At 40.7% G+C, this 16,691-nt stretch overlaps 1 protein-coding gene across 4 annotated transcripts in view; it reads left to right on the forward strand.

Annotated features, from left to right (window-relative positions):
* LOC136799289 (serine-rich adhesin for platelets-like) overlaps nt 1-16,691 on the forward strand; it is a 70,181-nt gene that overhangs the window by 27,650 nt on the left and 25,840 nt on the right. For 3 of the 4 annotated variants that reach the window (XM_067055991.1, XM_067055993.1, XM_067055994.1), the window contains exons 12-21: nt 330-413; nt 616-715; nt 987-1,073; nt 1,395-1,426; nt 1,570-1,699; nt 2,079-2,198; nt 2,822-2,963; nt 3,421-3,461; nt 3,682-8,856; nt 9,243-16,252. In XM_067055991.1, coding sequence (XP_066912092.1) covers nt 330-413; nt 616-715; nt 987-1,073; nt 1,395-1,426; nt 1,570-1,699; nt 2,079-2,198; nt 2,822-2,963; nt 3,421-3,461; nt 3,682-8,856; nt 9,243-16,252 — 12,921 coding nt within the window. Of the gene's footprint in view, nt 1-11; nt 96-329; nt 414-615; nt 716-986; nt 1,074-1,394; nt 1,427-1,569; nt 1,700-2,078; nt 2,199-2,821; nt 2,964-3,420; nt 3,462-3,681; nt 8,857-9,242; nt 16,253-16,691 lie in introns of all 4 variants that reach the window. The other variant, XM_067055992.1, reaches the window with a different exon arrangement.

Here is a 16,691-nt window from a genome sequence, read left to right on the forward strand (position 1 = left end):
TCTTTTTTCAGATGCGCGAAAACGAGGTACATGAGCGAAACGAAAAAGCTAACCTTCGACATCATTACGCACGAAATGAAGTCATTCTACAACAGGTATCATTCGCGATTTTTTGAATCAAAATTGAAAATGTTTAGAATGACTTTTTGTGTTCACTCTGTCACTTTTACCATCTCAGATTACTAAGATTACTCTTGACCTGTGCACTCTTTATTGATACCATGTGAAAACCATTGTCTATCATGGTTTCCACAGGCTTTTAATATTTGATGAAGATTAGAAGTGAATTTTTAAGGCCTTTATGAAGTTCTTCTTATTTCCGTTACCAGGCTAAACAAACAATGATGGTTGAATTAGAAGATTTAGAACTCAGAGACCGACAACGAAGAAGTCAACTGGTTGCTGAAATACCGGTATGTAAATGATTCACCACTTTGGAAAACTTTTGATGGTTGAAGAGTCAAATTTACATTCTTTTTATAGCAAGCTACAGCGAATATTTAGTTTTTTATTATCCAAGCCAATGAATTTCATTATTCTCAATATCACCTTTGTGTCTATTTTTTATACAGAATTTCAAATTCACAAAGAATAATGACAGGTATTTTCTTATAGAAAAAGATATTCCAGCCACCTTACCAACGGCAAAAAGATGCCAAACTTCGTCAGTATGAACTGGAACAGGCTTTCGAACGTGTCCATGCTGTCAAATGTGGTAAATAGATATCCCTAGATAAATTGTGCCCATGTCAAGATTAGCAATGTTGGAATTCCTAGGGGAAATTATGAGAAATCCATCCGTTTATCCACACTATTTTGTGTAAATACATTGTACAATGGAAAGATTTTCTCATACCATTAGCAGCGTTCACACCTTCTTTTATGTTATGAAGTGACTCCCGTGATTACAGCTTCAAAACTTAACTTGCTTTTGAAGTATTATTAAATTAGATAACCATGCATCTTTCCTTCTTTCCCTATTTTAGATGACCCAATGGAGAGGTATTACAAAAACGCAGATAGTATCATTGAGGACATTGAAGATGTCATGGCAACAGACAATACTTTACACGGTACAATCTTCAAAATGTTGCATAAAAGACAACATTATATTTTCTAAACAATAATATTATTTTGGTTAGCACAAATTTTGAGAAATTCTTTTGTTCATTCTGCCTTGTCATCAGAGAGGCGCGCTTCCTTTATATTATAAGAATTATATGTTTTAAAAATCTTTCTCTTACTTGTGTTGTTGATTTCTAGGCCATTGCTGCCATTTCTGAATTTTCTTAGTTAGTCATTGTCTTTTCAATTTTGAATTTTTAAGACTGTCTTTTAGAAGTAATATTATATTAAAATGATTTACTTCAGCTTTCTTTTTAATTTTTCTTTAGATGAAGTTAAGACCCTGGAAATTCCAACAAAGGTATGTACACTACACGTCCTTTTCTTGGTCCCTTCATTCGGAAAAAAGAACATCAGTGAATATTTTTGAATTGTTTTTAATGCTTCCACATTATGTGTTGATTAAGCATACATTTTGAAAATAATTTCTTTATCTTATGTCAGGAAAATGATCAACGACGACATTCTATATCAATGGAAGAGGAATTGCAAAAAGAATTAAACAATAATGATAATCGATTCACAACGAAACAGCCAGTCGAGATGCAAAGTCAAGCATCAATTACTAGTCAATGTAGGTGGCAGGCCCTAGTTGCTTAAATTAAACAAGAAAAAACAGCTCAGCTAGAATCCAAACCGGGTCTGGACACTGTCACTAACAGCTATGCTAGACCAAAGATTAAGTAAAGCTGCTTTGCTGCTTAAAGATCATCAATATTAACGAATACTTGAATATGTAGGAAAGGTTTCGGTCTTCGTTAGTCTGCTGTCAACGAACTTAGTGATATACATTTACTATTACGTCAGACCGAAGATGAAGTAAAATTGATTTGGTGCTTACTAATCAGAATCGCCATAAATAATTTAAAATATGGAGGTGAGCTTTAGGTTTCCCTAAGTCTGCTGTCAACTGCTGTCAAAACTTAGTAAATATTTGATTGTGTCTCTTTTAGCAAACTCGACGAAGTTGGAGCGTCTACGGAACAAGATTCGTGACCAGCAAAAACAAAAGCACGTCACCATATCATCTAAAGCACCTCAAGAATATGACGCAGAGGAATCGACTGATATTGGTAACTAAATATTTTAATCACAATTATTTTTTTTTAACCTTATTAAACAACTGTCCACGTATTTTCTTTCGCATGTTGGGAATTCTAATATAACTTACCTTAGCGATATTTAATTGCCTGATATACTAGCTCAACTAGTATCTTAAAACAGCTTCAAGTAACCTCCTTCATACAAAACAGTATGATAAATTACCTTTTATAACTTTTTTGCTAGATCCTTCAATTACCTAAACATTTTCGAGGTTTTTCTTTCATAGTGGTACGCTAATCTCGTTTTGCCTCGGCTCATTACTTTGTCTGCCATTTACTTTCGGTTTTTTTAACTAGATTACCTAGGTGTTTCTCTTTTTTTTCCCTGAATGTCTTATATTCGGAATTGAATAATCGAGACATGAAAAATGACTATATTGTAATCTGTTTTCAATGAATAATCTAAAATGTACTGGAGATGACATATTTATCTGGTACATGACACGTACGCGTTAATAATGTGCGCGCGCTCTTTCGCGAGTGTGATGCGCGATTGCGTGATGGAAGGGGGTCGTTTCAGTGTGGTTTACATCCACACTGTGACCTAGTACAGGTCATTCTTTACATTTCATTTTTATTGCGTTTTTTTTCAGATTCTGCAAGTGTTGTTCTTCAAAACCAACAGACCAATAAAACAACAACTGACAGGAAAGACCTCTCAATCAATGATTCAAAACGCCACGAAAGTTTACGTAGTCTGCAATCGATGAACATCGAATCTGCAATCTGTGAGAGGTATGAATTAATACATCGATAAAAAATATTTGTCGATAAAAAAATTCTTTACCTGGCAAAAAATTCGTCACCTTTTATCAGTGAAGCGACTTTGCCATAAACTTTTACCAGAGTCAGAGAAACAGATTATACTAGTTTCTGGCCATTCTTTTGTCGTAAGTAGCACATTAACCAAAAATTTAGCGCTAAAGTATTCAATAAAAAAAAGTTCAAGATAGCCAATGATCAATCGGAAAAAAATTCCTCTGTAAAAATGACTAGTTTGTCAAAAAAAATCACCCCCAGCGGCCAATCATCATTTGATCGCCTTTTTCCTTTTTTTGACACCAAAAGTTATGCTGACTTACTTTATCAACTAATTCTCTTTCCTTTTTAAGGGGGCGGCTTCCCTATTCTGTCCCATTTTTGCATCTACTGCTAAACTATAATCATTTATATTTTTTTGTTACCTTTTCAGCGACTCCAGTAAAAGTCAAGAGAAGACATCAGTATTTGATGGTAAGGAAAAGTAAAAAGGCTTAGCATTTCAAATTATACCTGTAACAATAGCTATTTTATACTGCTTTATTCTTTAATCAGCAGAAAGGTGAACATTTTCCAATGGAAGCTTTTCTCATAGTTAAAGAATTACAGTTAGAGCCTCCATATCTCGTACCTCGAATGTTGGCTGACCGAATATTATTCTTTAAAATAAAATGCCTTTATTTTTTTCATCTAGATGTACCCGAAAAAACGACAATCTCAGAAGATATGGAACAACTCCCTCGAATCACTGTGCCTTCTCAACAAAATCTTGCCAACAATCAACAAACTTCACAACAAACCAATCCGTTGACTCAACAGAATCTTGAATACAACCAACGCTTATTAGAACATCAAAAACGTGTTGCTGAACTACAGAAAAGACACCTAGCCAACAAAATGACCAACCAACAACTTATCACTGAAGCTCAAAGAATCCAAGCTCCACACGTCAATGTGTATCTACCGCAAGCTATGGGAGCAGATTCTCCGAGCACTATTGTGACAGTGGCAGTATCTACCGGAAGCCCTGGCTTGGAATCCATGCCAGATGGTAGTCTACCCATCCCCGATACATCTATGAGACAAGTAAAACCCGATTCAGAGTTAGAAGTCTCAACTCTGAATTCTAATCAAACTGCAAGCTCTAGAAACCGATCCTCCAATGTTTCCCCGACTATTTCCCGCATTTGTTCTAGCTCTCTTCGACAATACCCATTAACGGGTGAAAGCACAACATCCCCAGGATGTGATACATCTACGCAGACCGTGACTGAAGAGTCGAACATCTCCACACAGACTACAGTGTCTGAAGATGTTGATAGCGCTACACAAACACATCAATTGAAACAACATTCGACTAAAACACAGACCAAGTTCAATGTTAATTTCAAAGGACATAAAGCTTCCACTCAAACTCCAATATCAGAAGAGGCCAATACTGGAACACAAACACAACATTCAGAAGACGCTGAATCTGCTACACAGACAGACAATTCTGAGTATAACTCTTCAAGCACACAAACAAAGATGAAGCAGCATCGTGCATCTACACAGACTCGAGTCAAAGAGCATACAAACTCAACACAAACGAGTCATCACGAACTGGAAATAGCAACTCAAACCTCGTTCACAGACATCCAAAATCAACTAGAAGTAGCAGAAGAAACGCAAGGTTTGTCTGAAAGAGCATTGGAGCGCGAAGAATCGAAGAAACACCGTTCTAAATCTCCAACTCGTAATAAATCATCCAAAACAGATCAGCAGAAAATTCAAAAGAAACAACACGAGCTTCGTCAACAGTATCCTGAAATATTCACCAACCCAGAAGAACCTGAGCAACAATCGTCAATGACTGGTAAAGGTTCTAAAGACACGTTGAATCGCTTGAAAAGTGTGAGAAGTGACTTACAAAAACAACGCGAGGATCTGGAAATCCGCCGTTCGAAGCGTGCAATGGAGGCGGCTGAAGAGACCATGCGAAATAGCGCTGTCTCGCTTTCACGAGCATCAAGTCACGCGGTAAACTCAGCAGCCCCCGTGCTTGACGAAGGAGTGCTTCAAGTCCATTCTAAAGTTGGAAGTACACGTAGTAAAATTAAAGAAACAAAAAGTAGCACTAGACGCAACAATAAAGACGAGGCTATTGCTGGTGTAGCTTCGATCCCATCTTCCTCAAAAATCAAAATGGCGTCACCAAAGAGTCCTCGTAGAGTGGAAGAGCTAAAGAAAGAAGGTTCCCGTTTAAGGTCAAAGTCAGCCGAAAGGAAACTTGAAGCTGCTGAATCTACGGAATCTACAAAAGAACATTCTCATCGCAGTCATCGCAAACATAAAGACGGTCATACTAGCAAACATTCTTCAGAAATATCTGGACAAAGCTCAGCTCAATTGTTATCTGAAGGTAGTGCTACTGGGAAAAAGAAAGACTCTCGTAAAGATCATAAACGTAAAAAAAGCACTAATGAACATCAACTAAGCGAATTCGGGAAAGGTACTACTCGTAGCTCTACTAGAAGAACGGGACAAAAAAGTTCTATCGGCTTTACGGAGAGTGATATTGTAAAGCTTACTGGAAACAAAGATCTACAGCTTCCTACAACGCTACGCGAAGAAGAAAACTTATCAGACGAAAGTTGCATTTCTATTTCTTTTGATGTCCCTGAAGAATTCAAGCGAAAAAAATCGACGTCTAAACGAAATGATGCTGAAGTTTCTGAGTCTTCAAGGAAAAAGAAATCTTCACCTAGAAGTTCACGGAGGCATGATGTTGACAGCGCTATGTCTTTGGCTTCGAATGCTGAAATCTCTGGATCTTCAGTAAAAAAGAAATCTTCACCTAAAAGTTCACGGAGGTATGATATTGATAATGCAATGTCCCTGGCTTCGAACGCTGAAGTTAACGAACCTTCAATGAAAAAGAAATCTTCACCCAAAAGTTCACGGAAACATGATATTGACAGCGCTATGTCTTTGGCTTCGAATGCTGAAATCTCTGGATCTTCAGTAAAAAAGAAATCTTCACCTAAAAGTTCACGGAGGTATGATATTGATAATGCAATGTCCCTGGCTTCGAACGCTGAAGTTAACGAACCTTCAATGAAAAAGAAATCTTCACCCAAAAGTTCACGGAAACATGATATTGACAGCGCTATGTCCTTGGCTTCGAATGCTGAAATCCCTGGATCTTCAATAAAAAAGAAATCTTCACCTAGAAGCTCACGGAAACATGATATTGACAGCGCTATGTCCTTAACTTCTAATGCTGAAATCACTGGATCTTCAATGAAAAAGAAATCTTCACCCAAAAGCTCACGAAGGCATGATATTGATAATGCAATGTCCCTGGCTTCGAACGCTGAAGTTAACGAACCTTCAATGAAAAAGAAATCTTCACCCAAAAGTTCACGGAAACATGATATTGACAGCGCTATGTCCTTGGCTTTGAATGCTGAAATCCCTGGATCTTCCAAGACAAAGAAATCTTCACCCAAAAGCTCACGGAGGCATGATGTTGACAGCGCTATGTCCTTGGCTTCGAATGCTGAAATCACTGGATCTTCAATAAAAAATAAATCTTCACCTAGAAGTTCACGGAGGCATGATATTGATAATGCAATGTCCCTGGCTTCGAATCCTGAAGTTAGCGAACCTTCAATGAAAAAGAAATCTTCTCCTAGAAGCTCACGGAAACATGATGTTGATAATGCTATGTCCCTGACTTCGAGTGCTGAAGTTAACGAACCTTCAACGAAAAAGAAATCTTCACCCAAAAGCTCACGGAGGCATGATATCGACAGCTCCTTGTCCCTGGCTTCGAATGCTGAAATCCCTGGACCTTCCAAGACAAAGAAATCTTCACCCAAAAGCTCACGAAGGCATGATGTTGAAAGCACTATGTCCTTGGCTTCGAATGCTGAAGTTAGCGAACCTTCAATAAAAAAGAAATCTTCACCTAGAAGTCCACGGAGGCATGATATTGATAATGCTATGTCCCTGACTTCGAGTGCTGAAGTTAACGAACCTTCAACGAAAAAGAAATCTTCACCCAAAAGCTCACGGAGGCATGATATCGACAGCTCCTTGTCCCTGGCTTCGAATGCTGAAATCCCTGGACCTTCCAAGACAAAGAAATCTTCACCCAAAAGCTCACGAAGGCATGATGTTGAAAGCACTATGTCCTTGGCTTCGAATGCTGAAGTTAGCGAACCTTCAATGAAAAAGAAATCTTCACCCAAAAGCTCACGAAGGCATGATGTTGAAAGCACTATGTCCCTGGCTTCGAATGCTGAAGTTAGCGAACCTTCAATGAAAAAGAAATCTTCACCCAAAAGCTCACGGAGGCATGATATTGACAGCGCTATCTCCTTGGTTTCGAATGCTGAAATCTCTGCATCTTCGAAAACAAAGAAATCGCATAAAAATGTACCAATAGTCGAAGGTATTGTAACCGAAAGTTCACTCGCTTTGAGTGCGGAACCTAGTACTCCTGGATTATCCAAGTCGAAGAAAACGTCTCCGGAAAGTCTACGAAGAGTTCACGAACTTAAAAGGCATGGCACAAAGTCACGGTCAAAAGTCACTGATGAGGAATCTGAAATTCATCAAATCTCAAAAGACAGTTCTCATAAAAGTTTACATCAAGGTTCAGATGGAAAAAAAACATCCCAAAGCATTGCTGCATTGCCAGCATTTAGCACGACAGAAGCCAATACCTCAAGTTTGATCGTGGAACATGGCTCACCTGATATTGTGCAGTGCACGGACATGAGTAATGTGGCAGTTGTGCTCACCGCAGATTCTAAACATCGTCACGAGATCAGTCCAAAAAATTCACACAGAATCAGAGAATATGATAGATCACACACCTCTCACGATTCTTTGAGTAGGCATTCTAAATCGAAACATTCTCCTAAAAGTCAACATAAGATGGACGACCATAAGAGTAAAAATACTCACTCCACGGCTACTTTGAACCCTAGTAAACACGGCACTCACTCCACGGCTACTTTGAACCCTAATAAACACGGCACTCACTCCACGGCTACTTTGAGCCCTAGTAATCATACTGTTAAGCCTGGACAACAGAGTGCTATGTTGTTATCACCTAATAGTATTGTCATAGGGAAATCACGTTCAAATGTAAAGAGTGGGAACAGCACTCATGGTTTAAAGAAAAAGAGTGCATTGATTCTTCAAAAGGTCAAAGATAATAAAACTGTTGCAAAAGATAATGAGTTGTCACCAAAAGGCTCTTCTAGAATGAAAGAAATTCAAAGAAAAGACGTTGCTGGCCATTCACATCATTCCTTTGATTCTCTACATCAAAATTTCTCGCATCGAATAGGTGAACCATCAGACAACGTTGTAGATTCAATGCCAATCTTCATGATCGAAGCTGTCGAGTCGGCATCGAAAGAGAACGAACGATCGCCCAGAAAGAAAGGCTCACACACCAGAACGTCACGATCTCATACTGGCGATTCACGGTCGCACACTGGTGGCTCACAATCACATGCCTTAAACTCCCGATCGCATACTGGCAACTCCCGTTCGCACACAGGTAGTTCCCGATCGCACACCGGTAGTTCCCGATCGCACACCGGTAGTTCCCGATCGCACACTGGTAGTTCCCGATCGCACACTGGTAGTTCCCGATCACATACCTCCCGATCGCACACCGGTAGTTCCCGATCACATACTGGCGGCTCACGATCACGAAAAGAGTCACGAAGAGCGTTGGATCCGTACCAAAGCAAGAAAGAATTGTCGAAAGGGAGTGATAAAGATGACAGCTCTATTGACTTCACTGTATCAGCGTCGGTTGGTGGCCCCGTTCAATCAGATGCTAACAAAGTTACATCAAGAAATTGTACGTATATGTCTCCTATTTCACTATAATTATAACAATGTTCTATTTTCACTATTTATGGGCAATTCTTTGTTTTGCACTAATTTTAAGCACAGTTCACAGACGATCACCTGTAGAGTTTGACCAACTAAAACAATCCTTTCTTATGAAATCCTACAGTTTGTGACTAAATGTTTGACGTTTTATGAAACACGAATTTAAAATAATTTCCATCAGTCAAAAGCTTTTGACCCCAATCATTTTTCAGAACATCATACTCAACTTTTTTATCTACTTTCTAAATATCTTTACAGAACGCGGGAAAATCGCGTAAGTTTTTGCCTTTAAAGCAGATGCTCGTGCACTTAATGCAAAGAATAATATCACTTTTTGTCACTTTTTTATAGCGTTTTATATCGACAGAAAACACACAAGATCATCAACCTCGGCAACTAGATCTGTCATCAATGGTGTTCGATCCATCCCTGCTGTTGATGAGATTCTAAACGAGCTTCACGACCTTCAAAACCAAATACAAAGTCACCAACAAGTTGATCAGCTTCTCCAACAAGGCGTCTCGTCATCTTCCCATCAATTGGCCAGTCAAGGAAAACTCTCTCAAAGTTCGAATCAACAAAGTTCAGCACACCTAATCAACTCCATTTCAAGAAATTCAATATTGGGCCATCCTACACCGACAGTGGAAATATACTCTCGAATTGATGCATCCACGTCCAATCAAAGCATAATACATTTCCCAAGCATTGCACAACTCCATTCTTCTGTTAATAACTCCGACATTCCAATCGACTCCGGTAATCATGGAAGAAGTCCCAGCCCATCGCTTGTAGAGGCTGTTCTTTCCCAAGATCTTACTTGCATGAGTCCGTTAAGCAACTTAAAGCTCCATTCCAATGCTAACAGCTCGCAACTCGAAAATTCCCTCGGTAACTTGCAACTCGACAGTTCTCTCAGTAATTCACAACTTGATAATTCTCTCAGGAACTCGCAACTTAACCATTCTCGTGGTAGCTCGAAAAACGAACACTCTGTTAGTGACTCACTTCATCACAATTCACTCAGTGACCTTGCATCTGACAATTCCCTCAGTAACTCACAACTTGAACAGTCTCTGAGTGACTCGCAACTCAACAATTCTCTCGGGAACTCACAAAGCCAGCATTCTGTCAACTCACAAAGCCAGCATTCTGTCAACTCGCAAAGCCAACATTCTATTAACTCACAAAGCCAGCATTCTGTCAACTCACAAAGCCAACATTCTGTCAACTCGCAACTCGAAAATTCACTCAGTAACTCACAACACGACAACTCGCTCAGCAACTTACAACTCGATAGTTCCCTCAGTAACTCGCAAGTCGATCCTAACTTAGAAAGGCGAAGTTCTTCACTTTCGAATTCTTTTTCTGAAGATAACAGTGACATTGCAGACTCAAACTCACAACTCGGAAACGCTACAAGCAACTACAAACAACACAGTCCTCGCGCTAGCCATGGTCAAGTCCAGCCCAATAGAAGTAACTTAAATTTTGATTCTCAAATGCAGCAGAGATGTCCAAGTCCATCACTACTAGATGCGGTTCTTTCTAAGGATATTACAAGCATGGATGCTCTAAACAACCAGCAGAGCCATCCTAACCACAGCCATCCTAACCACAGCTACTCGCAATTCGATAACTCTACAAACAATATGCAATTCAATCCTCGTTTTTCTAACGTTCAAGTCGACTCAAGTAGAAGTAACTCGGATGTCAAACAGAGCAACCAGCAGAGCCATCCTAACCACAGCCATCCTAACCACAGCTACTCGCAACTCGGTGACGCTCAAAGTAACTCGCTATTCAATCCTCGTTTTTCTAACGTTCAAGTCGACCCAAGAAGGAGTAACTTAGATTTTAATCAATCTGCGAATCTCGACCCTCAACTCCACCAAAGATGCCCGAGTCCGTCACTCCTAGATGCTGTCATTTCTAAACATATCCCTAGCATGAACGCGCTAAGCAATCAGCAAGTTCATCCAAAACAAAGCTACTCACAACTTGGTGATGCTGCCAGTAGAATGAATGGGCTAAGCAATCAACAGATCCATTCTAATCAAGGCTACTCGCAACTGGATTTTGGCGCTGATATCGCTCAGCTCGATCAAAGTAGGAATAACTTGGATGGCAATCATTCTGTTAACATTGGCAATTCACAACTCGACAACTTTATGAGTAACTCGCAACTCGATCTTGGATACCAAAGACGTGGTCAAAACCCGTCACTTCTTAATGCAAATCCTGTCACTTCGAAAGGTTCTTCGATGCATGGTGCAAGCCAATCTAAAGTTCATCTTGGTGCTAGTACCGTTCAACTTGATCCTAGAGCGAGTAACCTCCAATCTAACAATCCTGTCAGTGATTCAAATCTAAACCCTCAAATGCAGGAAAGATGTCCAAGCCCGTCACTTCTAGATGCTGTTCTTTCCAAAGATATTCCTAGCATGAATGCATTAAGCAACTTACAGCTCCATTCTGGTGTCAGCAACTCGCAACTCGACAACTCTGCAAGTAACTCGCAACTTGATCCTGGATACCAAAGACAAAGCCAAAATCCGTCACTTCTCAATGCAAATTCTGTCACTTCGAAAGGTTCTTCGATGCATGGTGCAAGCCAATCTAAAGTCCATCTTGATGCTAGTACCGTTCAACTTGATCCTAGTGCGAGTAACCTCCAATCTAACAATCCTACCACTCGCGCTAGTCATGGCCAATTCGGAAGCAACTTGCATTTTGATCGATCTGTCAGCAATTCGAATCTGGACCCTCAAATGCAACAGAGATGTCCAAGTCCTTCCCTCCTTGATGCAGTTATCTCTCAACATATACCTAGCATGAACGCGCTAGGAAACCAACAAAGCCATCCAAACCACAGCTACTCGCAATTTGATAACTCTACAAACAATATGCAATTCAATCCTCGTTTTTCTAACGTTCAAGTCGACCCAAGTAGGAGTAATTTCGATGTCAATGGCTCTGAGAGTCTAGATCCTCAAATGCAGCAGAGATGTCCAAGTCCGTCACTTCTTGATGCTGTTCTTTCTAATAATATCGCTAGCATGAATGCGTTAAGCAACTTGCAACTCCATTCTGATATCAATAACTCGCAACTCGACAACTCCATAAGTAACTCGCACAATCCTCATTTACATAACATGGATCCAAATGCATCTTCCTTGGGTGTAGCGATTTCTAACGAGTTGAGAATGCATGTCCCAAGCAACTCCCAATTCGATCAAACTTTCAGTGACTCAGAAGTCGACCCGGAGTTAATTACAGTTTCTGATTTATCACATTCAGACGATCCTTCCAACGGGGAGATTCAAATGAACACCAAAAGCAACACGAAACTCGGTCCCGGTTTTGAAGAAGACACAAAATCGTCCCATCGAGTGGCTAGCCATTCAAGACACAATAGATCACATTCTCCAAGCAACTCGAAACTCGATCCGCGACTCGAACATGGCTCAAAATCATCACATCGAGACAAAAGTCATTCAAGACACAATGGAAGGCATTCCCCAAGCAATTTGCAACTGGGTCAAGATGTAGAAGTTGAGTCACGGTCATCCCATCGTATCAAAAGCCACTCTAAAATAAGAGATCATTCTCCAAGCAACTCGAAACTCGAACCGCGACTTGAACATGCCTCAAAATCTTCGCATCGAGTCAAAAGTCCTTCTAGACACAATGGAAGGCATTCTCCAAGCAATTTGCAACTGGGTCAAAATCTCGAAGAAGGTTCAAAATCGACTCATCGAATTAAAAGTCATTCGAGACATGACGGAAGGCATTCCCCAAGCAATTTGCAACTGGGTCAAGATCTCGAAGAAGGCTCAAAATCAACTCATCGAGTCAAAAGTCATTCGAGACATGACGGAAGGCATTCTCCAAGCAATTTACAACTGGGTCAATATCTCGAAGAAGGTTCAAAATCAACTCATCGAGTCAAAAGTCATTCGAGACATGACGGAAGGCATTCCCCAAGCAATTTACAACTGGGTCAAGATCTCGAAGAAGGCTCAAAATCAACTCATCGAGTCAAACGTCATTCGAGACATGACGGAAGGCATTCCCCAAGCAATTTGCAATCGGGTAAAGATCTCGAAGAAGGCTCAAAATCAACTCATCGAGTCAAACGTCATTCGAGTCATGACGGAAGGCATTCTCCAAGCAATTTACAATCGGATCAAGATCTCGGAGAAGGCTCAAAATCATCTCACCGAGTCAAACGTCATTCGAGTCATGACGGAAGGCATTCCCCAAGCAATTTGCAATCGGATCAAGATCTCGAAGAAGGCTCAAAATCATCTCACCGAGTCAAACGTCATTCGAGTCATGACGGAAGGCATTCCCCAAGCAATTTGCAATCAGATCAAGATCTCGAAGACGGCTCAAAATCATCTCACCGAGTCAAACGTCATTCGAGTCATGACGGAAGGCATTCCCCAAGCACTTTGCAATCGGATCAAGATCTCGAAGAAGGCTCAAAATCATCTCACCGAGTCAAACGTCATTCGAGTCATGACGGAAGGCATTCTCCAAGCAATTTACAATCGGATCAAGATCTCGAAGAAGGCTCAAAATCAACTCATCGAGTCAAACGTCATTCGAGTCATGACGGAAGGCATTCCCCAAGCAATTTGCAATCGGATCAAGATCTCGAAGAAGGCTCAAAATCATCTCACCGAGTCAAACGTCATTCGAGTCATGACGGAAGGCATTCCCCAAGCAATTTGCAATCAGATCAAGATCTCGAAGAAGGCTCAAAATCAACTCATCGAGTCAAACGTCATTCGAGTCATGACGGAAGGCTTTCCCCAAGCACTTTGCAATCGGATCAAGATCTCGAAGAAGGCTCAAAATCATCTCACCGAGTCAAAAGTCATTCGAGACATGACGGAAGGCATTCTCCAAGCAATTTACAACTGGAACAATATCTCGAAGAAGGTTCAAAATCAACTCATCGAGTCAAACGTCATTCGAGACATGACGGAAGGCATTCTCCAAGCAATTTGCAACTGGGTCAAGATCTCGAAGAAGGTTCAAAATCAACTCATCGAGTCAAACGTCATTCGAGACATGACGGAAGGCATTCTCCAAGCAATTTGCAATCGGGTAAAGATCTCGAAGATGGCTCAAAATCAACTCACCGAGTCAAACGCCATTCGAGTCATGACGGAAGGCATTCCTCAAGCAATTTGCAATCAGATCAAGATCTCGAAGAAGGCTCAAAATCAACTCATCGAGTCAAACGTCATTCGAGTCATGACGGAAGGCATTCCCCAAGCACTTTGCAATCGGATCAAGATCTCGAAGAAGGCTCAAAATCATCTCACCGAGTCAAACGTCATTCGAGTCATGACGGAAGACATTCCCCAAGCAATTTGCAATCGGATCAAGATCTCGAAGAAGGCTCAAAATCATCTCACCGAGTCAAACGTCATTCGAGTCATGACGGAAGGCATTCCCTAAGCAATTTGCAATCGGATCAAGATCTCAAAGAAGGCTCAAAATCAACTCATCGAGTTAAACGTCATTCGAGTCATGACGGAAGACATTCCCCAAGCAATTTGCAATTGGTTCAAGATCTCGAAGAAGGCTCAAAGTCAACTCATCGAGTCAAAAGTCACTCTAAAAAGTGTAGAGCTGATTCACCAAGCAATTCGAAGCTTGGTGCCAGTTTTAGAGAGGACACAAAATCATCACATCGAGTCAAAAGTCATTCCAAACACAGTAGATCGCCTTCTCCAACTAATTCACAACTCAATTCTAACGATTCGAGCAGTGTTCAAATCGGTTCTAGCTTTGAAGATGGTTTTACTATGAATGTACCAGGCAACTCTGGTTTGAGGAACTCACAATTGATATCAGAATTAGAAGTGGATTCGAACCAATCAGATTTCGACGATTCAGCGTCTGAAGATATTCACATCGATGTCCCAAGCAAGTTCCAAGTCGGTCTCGAGTCACGGTCACATCATGCATCCAAGAAAAGTAGAACCCACGTACAAAGCAACCTGCAACTCAGTCCTGATCATAAAACCACGTCTAAGACGTCACATTTAGACGCGTCTCATTCACATCAAAACAGATCACATTCGCCAAGTAACTCACAACTCGACCCTCGCCACCAACGGAAGTCAAAATCGTCCCATATTGACACAGCTCCCTCCGGACATAGTAGAATGGAAGTTACTGGCAACTCTCAATTGAGTCAAGATCATGAAAAGAAGAGATCACATCTAGACACTTCGCATTCAAGACATGTTCCAAGCAACTCACAACTCGACCCTCACCACCAACGGAAGTCAAAATCGTCCCATATTGACACAGCTCCCTCCGGACATAGTAGAATGGAAGTTGCTGGCAACTCTCAATTGAGTCAAGATCATGAAAAGAAGAGATCACATCTAGATACATCTCATTCAAGACATGTTCCAAGTAACTCACAACTCCAACGAAAGTCAAAGTCTTCACATATACATTCCACCCTTTCATCACAGAGCAAGACGCAGATGTCAAGCAACGTTCAGCTTAGCCCAGACCACGAAACCAAGAACTCACATTTAGACGCGTCTCATTCAAGACAGAACAGAGTACATTCGCCAAGCAACTTACAGCTTGACTCTCAGCTTCAACGAAAGTCTAAGTCATCACACATGCATACGGCACCATCTACTCAGTGTGCAATACTAGCTCCAAGTAGCAATCAACTCAGCCCAAATCTGAAACGAAAGTCTAAAACATCACATTTGAATACGTCACATTCCAATCATAGCAGAATGCAAGGGTCAACCGATAATCAACTTTGTCCAGAAAGTCTCAAGAGAAAGTCCAAGATTTCACAGGTGAATGTTTCTCACTCAAGACAAGCATCAAGTATACAACAACTCGACTCTGGTGAACCTCAGCTTCAGCGAACGTCAAAATCTTCACACATCGATACTGCTCTTTCCAAAAAGAGTAGGTCACACGTCACAAACAACTCGCATCTCAATGCAGATTTTCTAGAGCGGGCAAGAAAATCGTCACATTTGCACACTTTGGCATCAAGACAGAGAGTTGAGGCGACCTCATCTAGAAGCACCAGTCCGGAGACTCTAGACGACCTTCTCGGTAGACTATCACCACATTCTATAGAAGCTTTAATGAACAAAACTAGAGAGGAGTTATCCGAGTCAATCCTAACATCGAACTCGATGCTTCAGAGTGGTAGCAGTGGATTGAAATCTCTATCTTCTACCGAAAGAGAGTTCAACGAAGGAGGGCCAATTCCAAGCTACAATAATGTTAATGACCCTCAGACGCAGAGCTCTCCAAGCCTTGAACAATGGAAACAATCATTGCTAGATTCACAGGTAACTTTTCTAAAATCCTAAAACCTTTCAACCCCTAAAGAGTGAGGTGGAAGGAATGATTTCAAAATGTTTCTGTACGAAAATCAGTTCGGGCATTGTAAACTCTAATCTAGTCTCACTATGCGTTGGTCGAAAAGAGTATTCATATTTGTTTTGATGCCTAGATAGATCGAGTCGATATTTTTACGTGGATAGCCCAGTAATAGAGTACTTTTTTAATCTTTTGATTGTTTTTACGGGGTCCACGGCCAGTTGGCTCGGCTGTCTATAAGTATGATTCTTCTCTAACCGTTCTTTTTCTATTTGCGTAGTTTCCTTCAAGCACGTTCTCAAATTACAAAAAGTTCAATACATTTCCGCAAATCGCAACAATTTTCAAACAATTGAGACCACGTTTTACTTATCGCGCTTTCCTTAGAGTTCCGAAACAAAAGGAAGC

This window comes from Clytia hemisphaerica, unplaced genomic scaffold (assembly GCF_902728285.1).
Source record: "Clytia hemisphaerica strain Z4C2 unplaced genomic scaffold, Clytia hemisphaerica genome assembly, whole genome shotgun sequence".
Lineage (NCBI taxonomy): Eukaryota > Metazoa > Cnidaria > Hydrozoa > Leptothecata > Clytiidae > Clytia > Clytia hemisphaerica.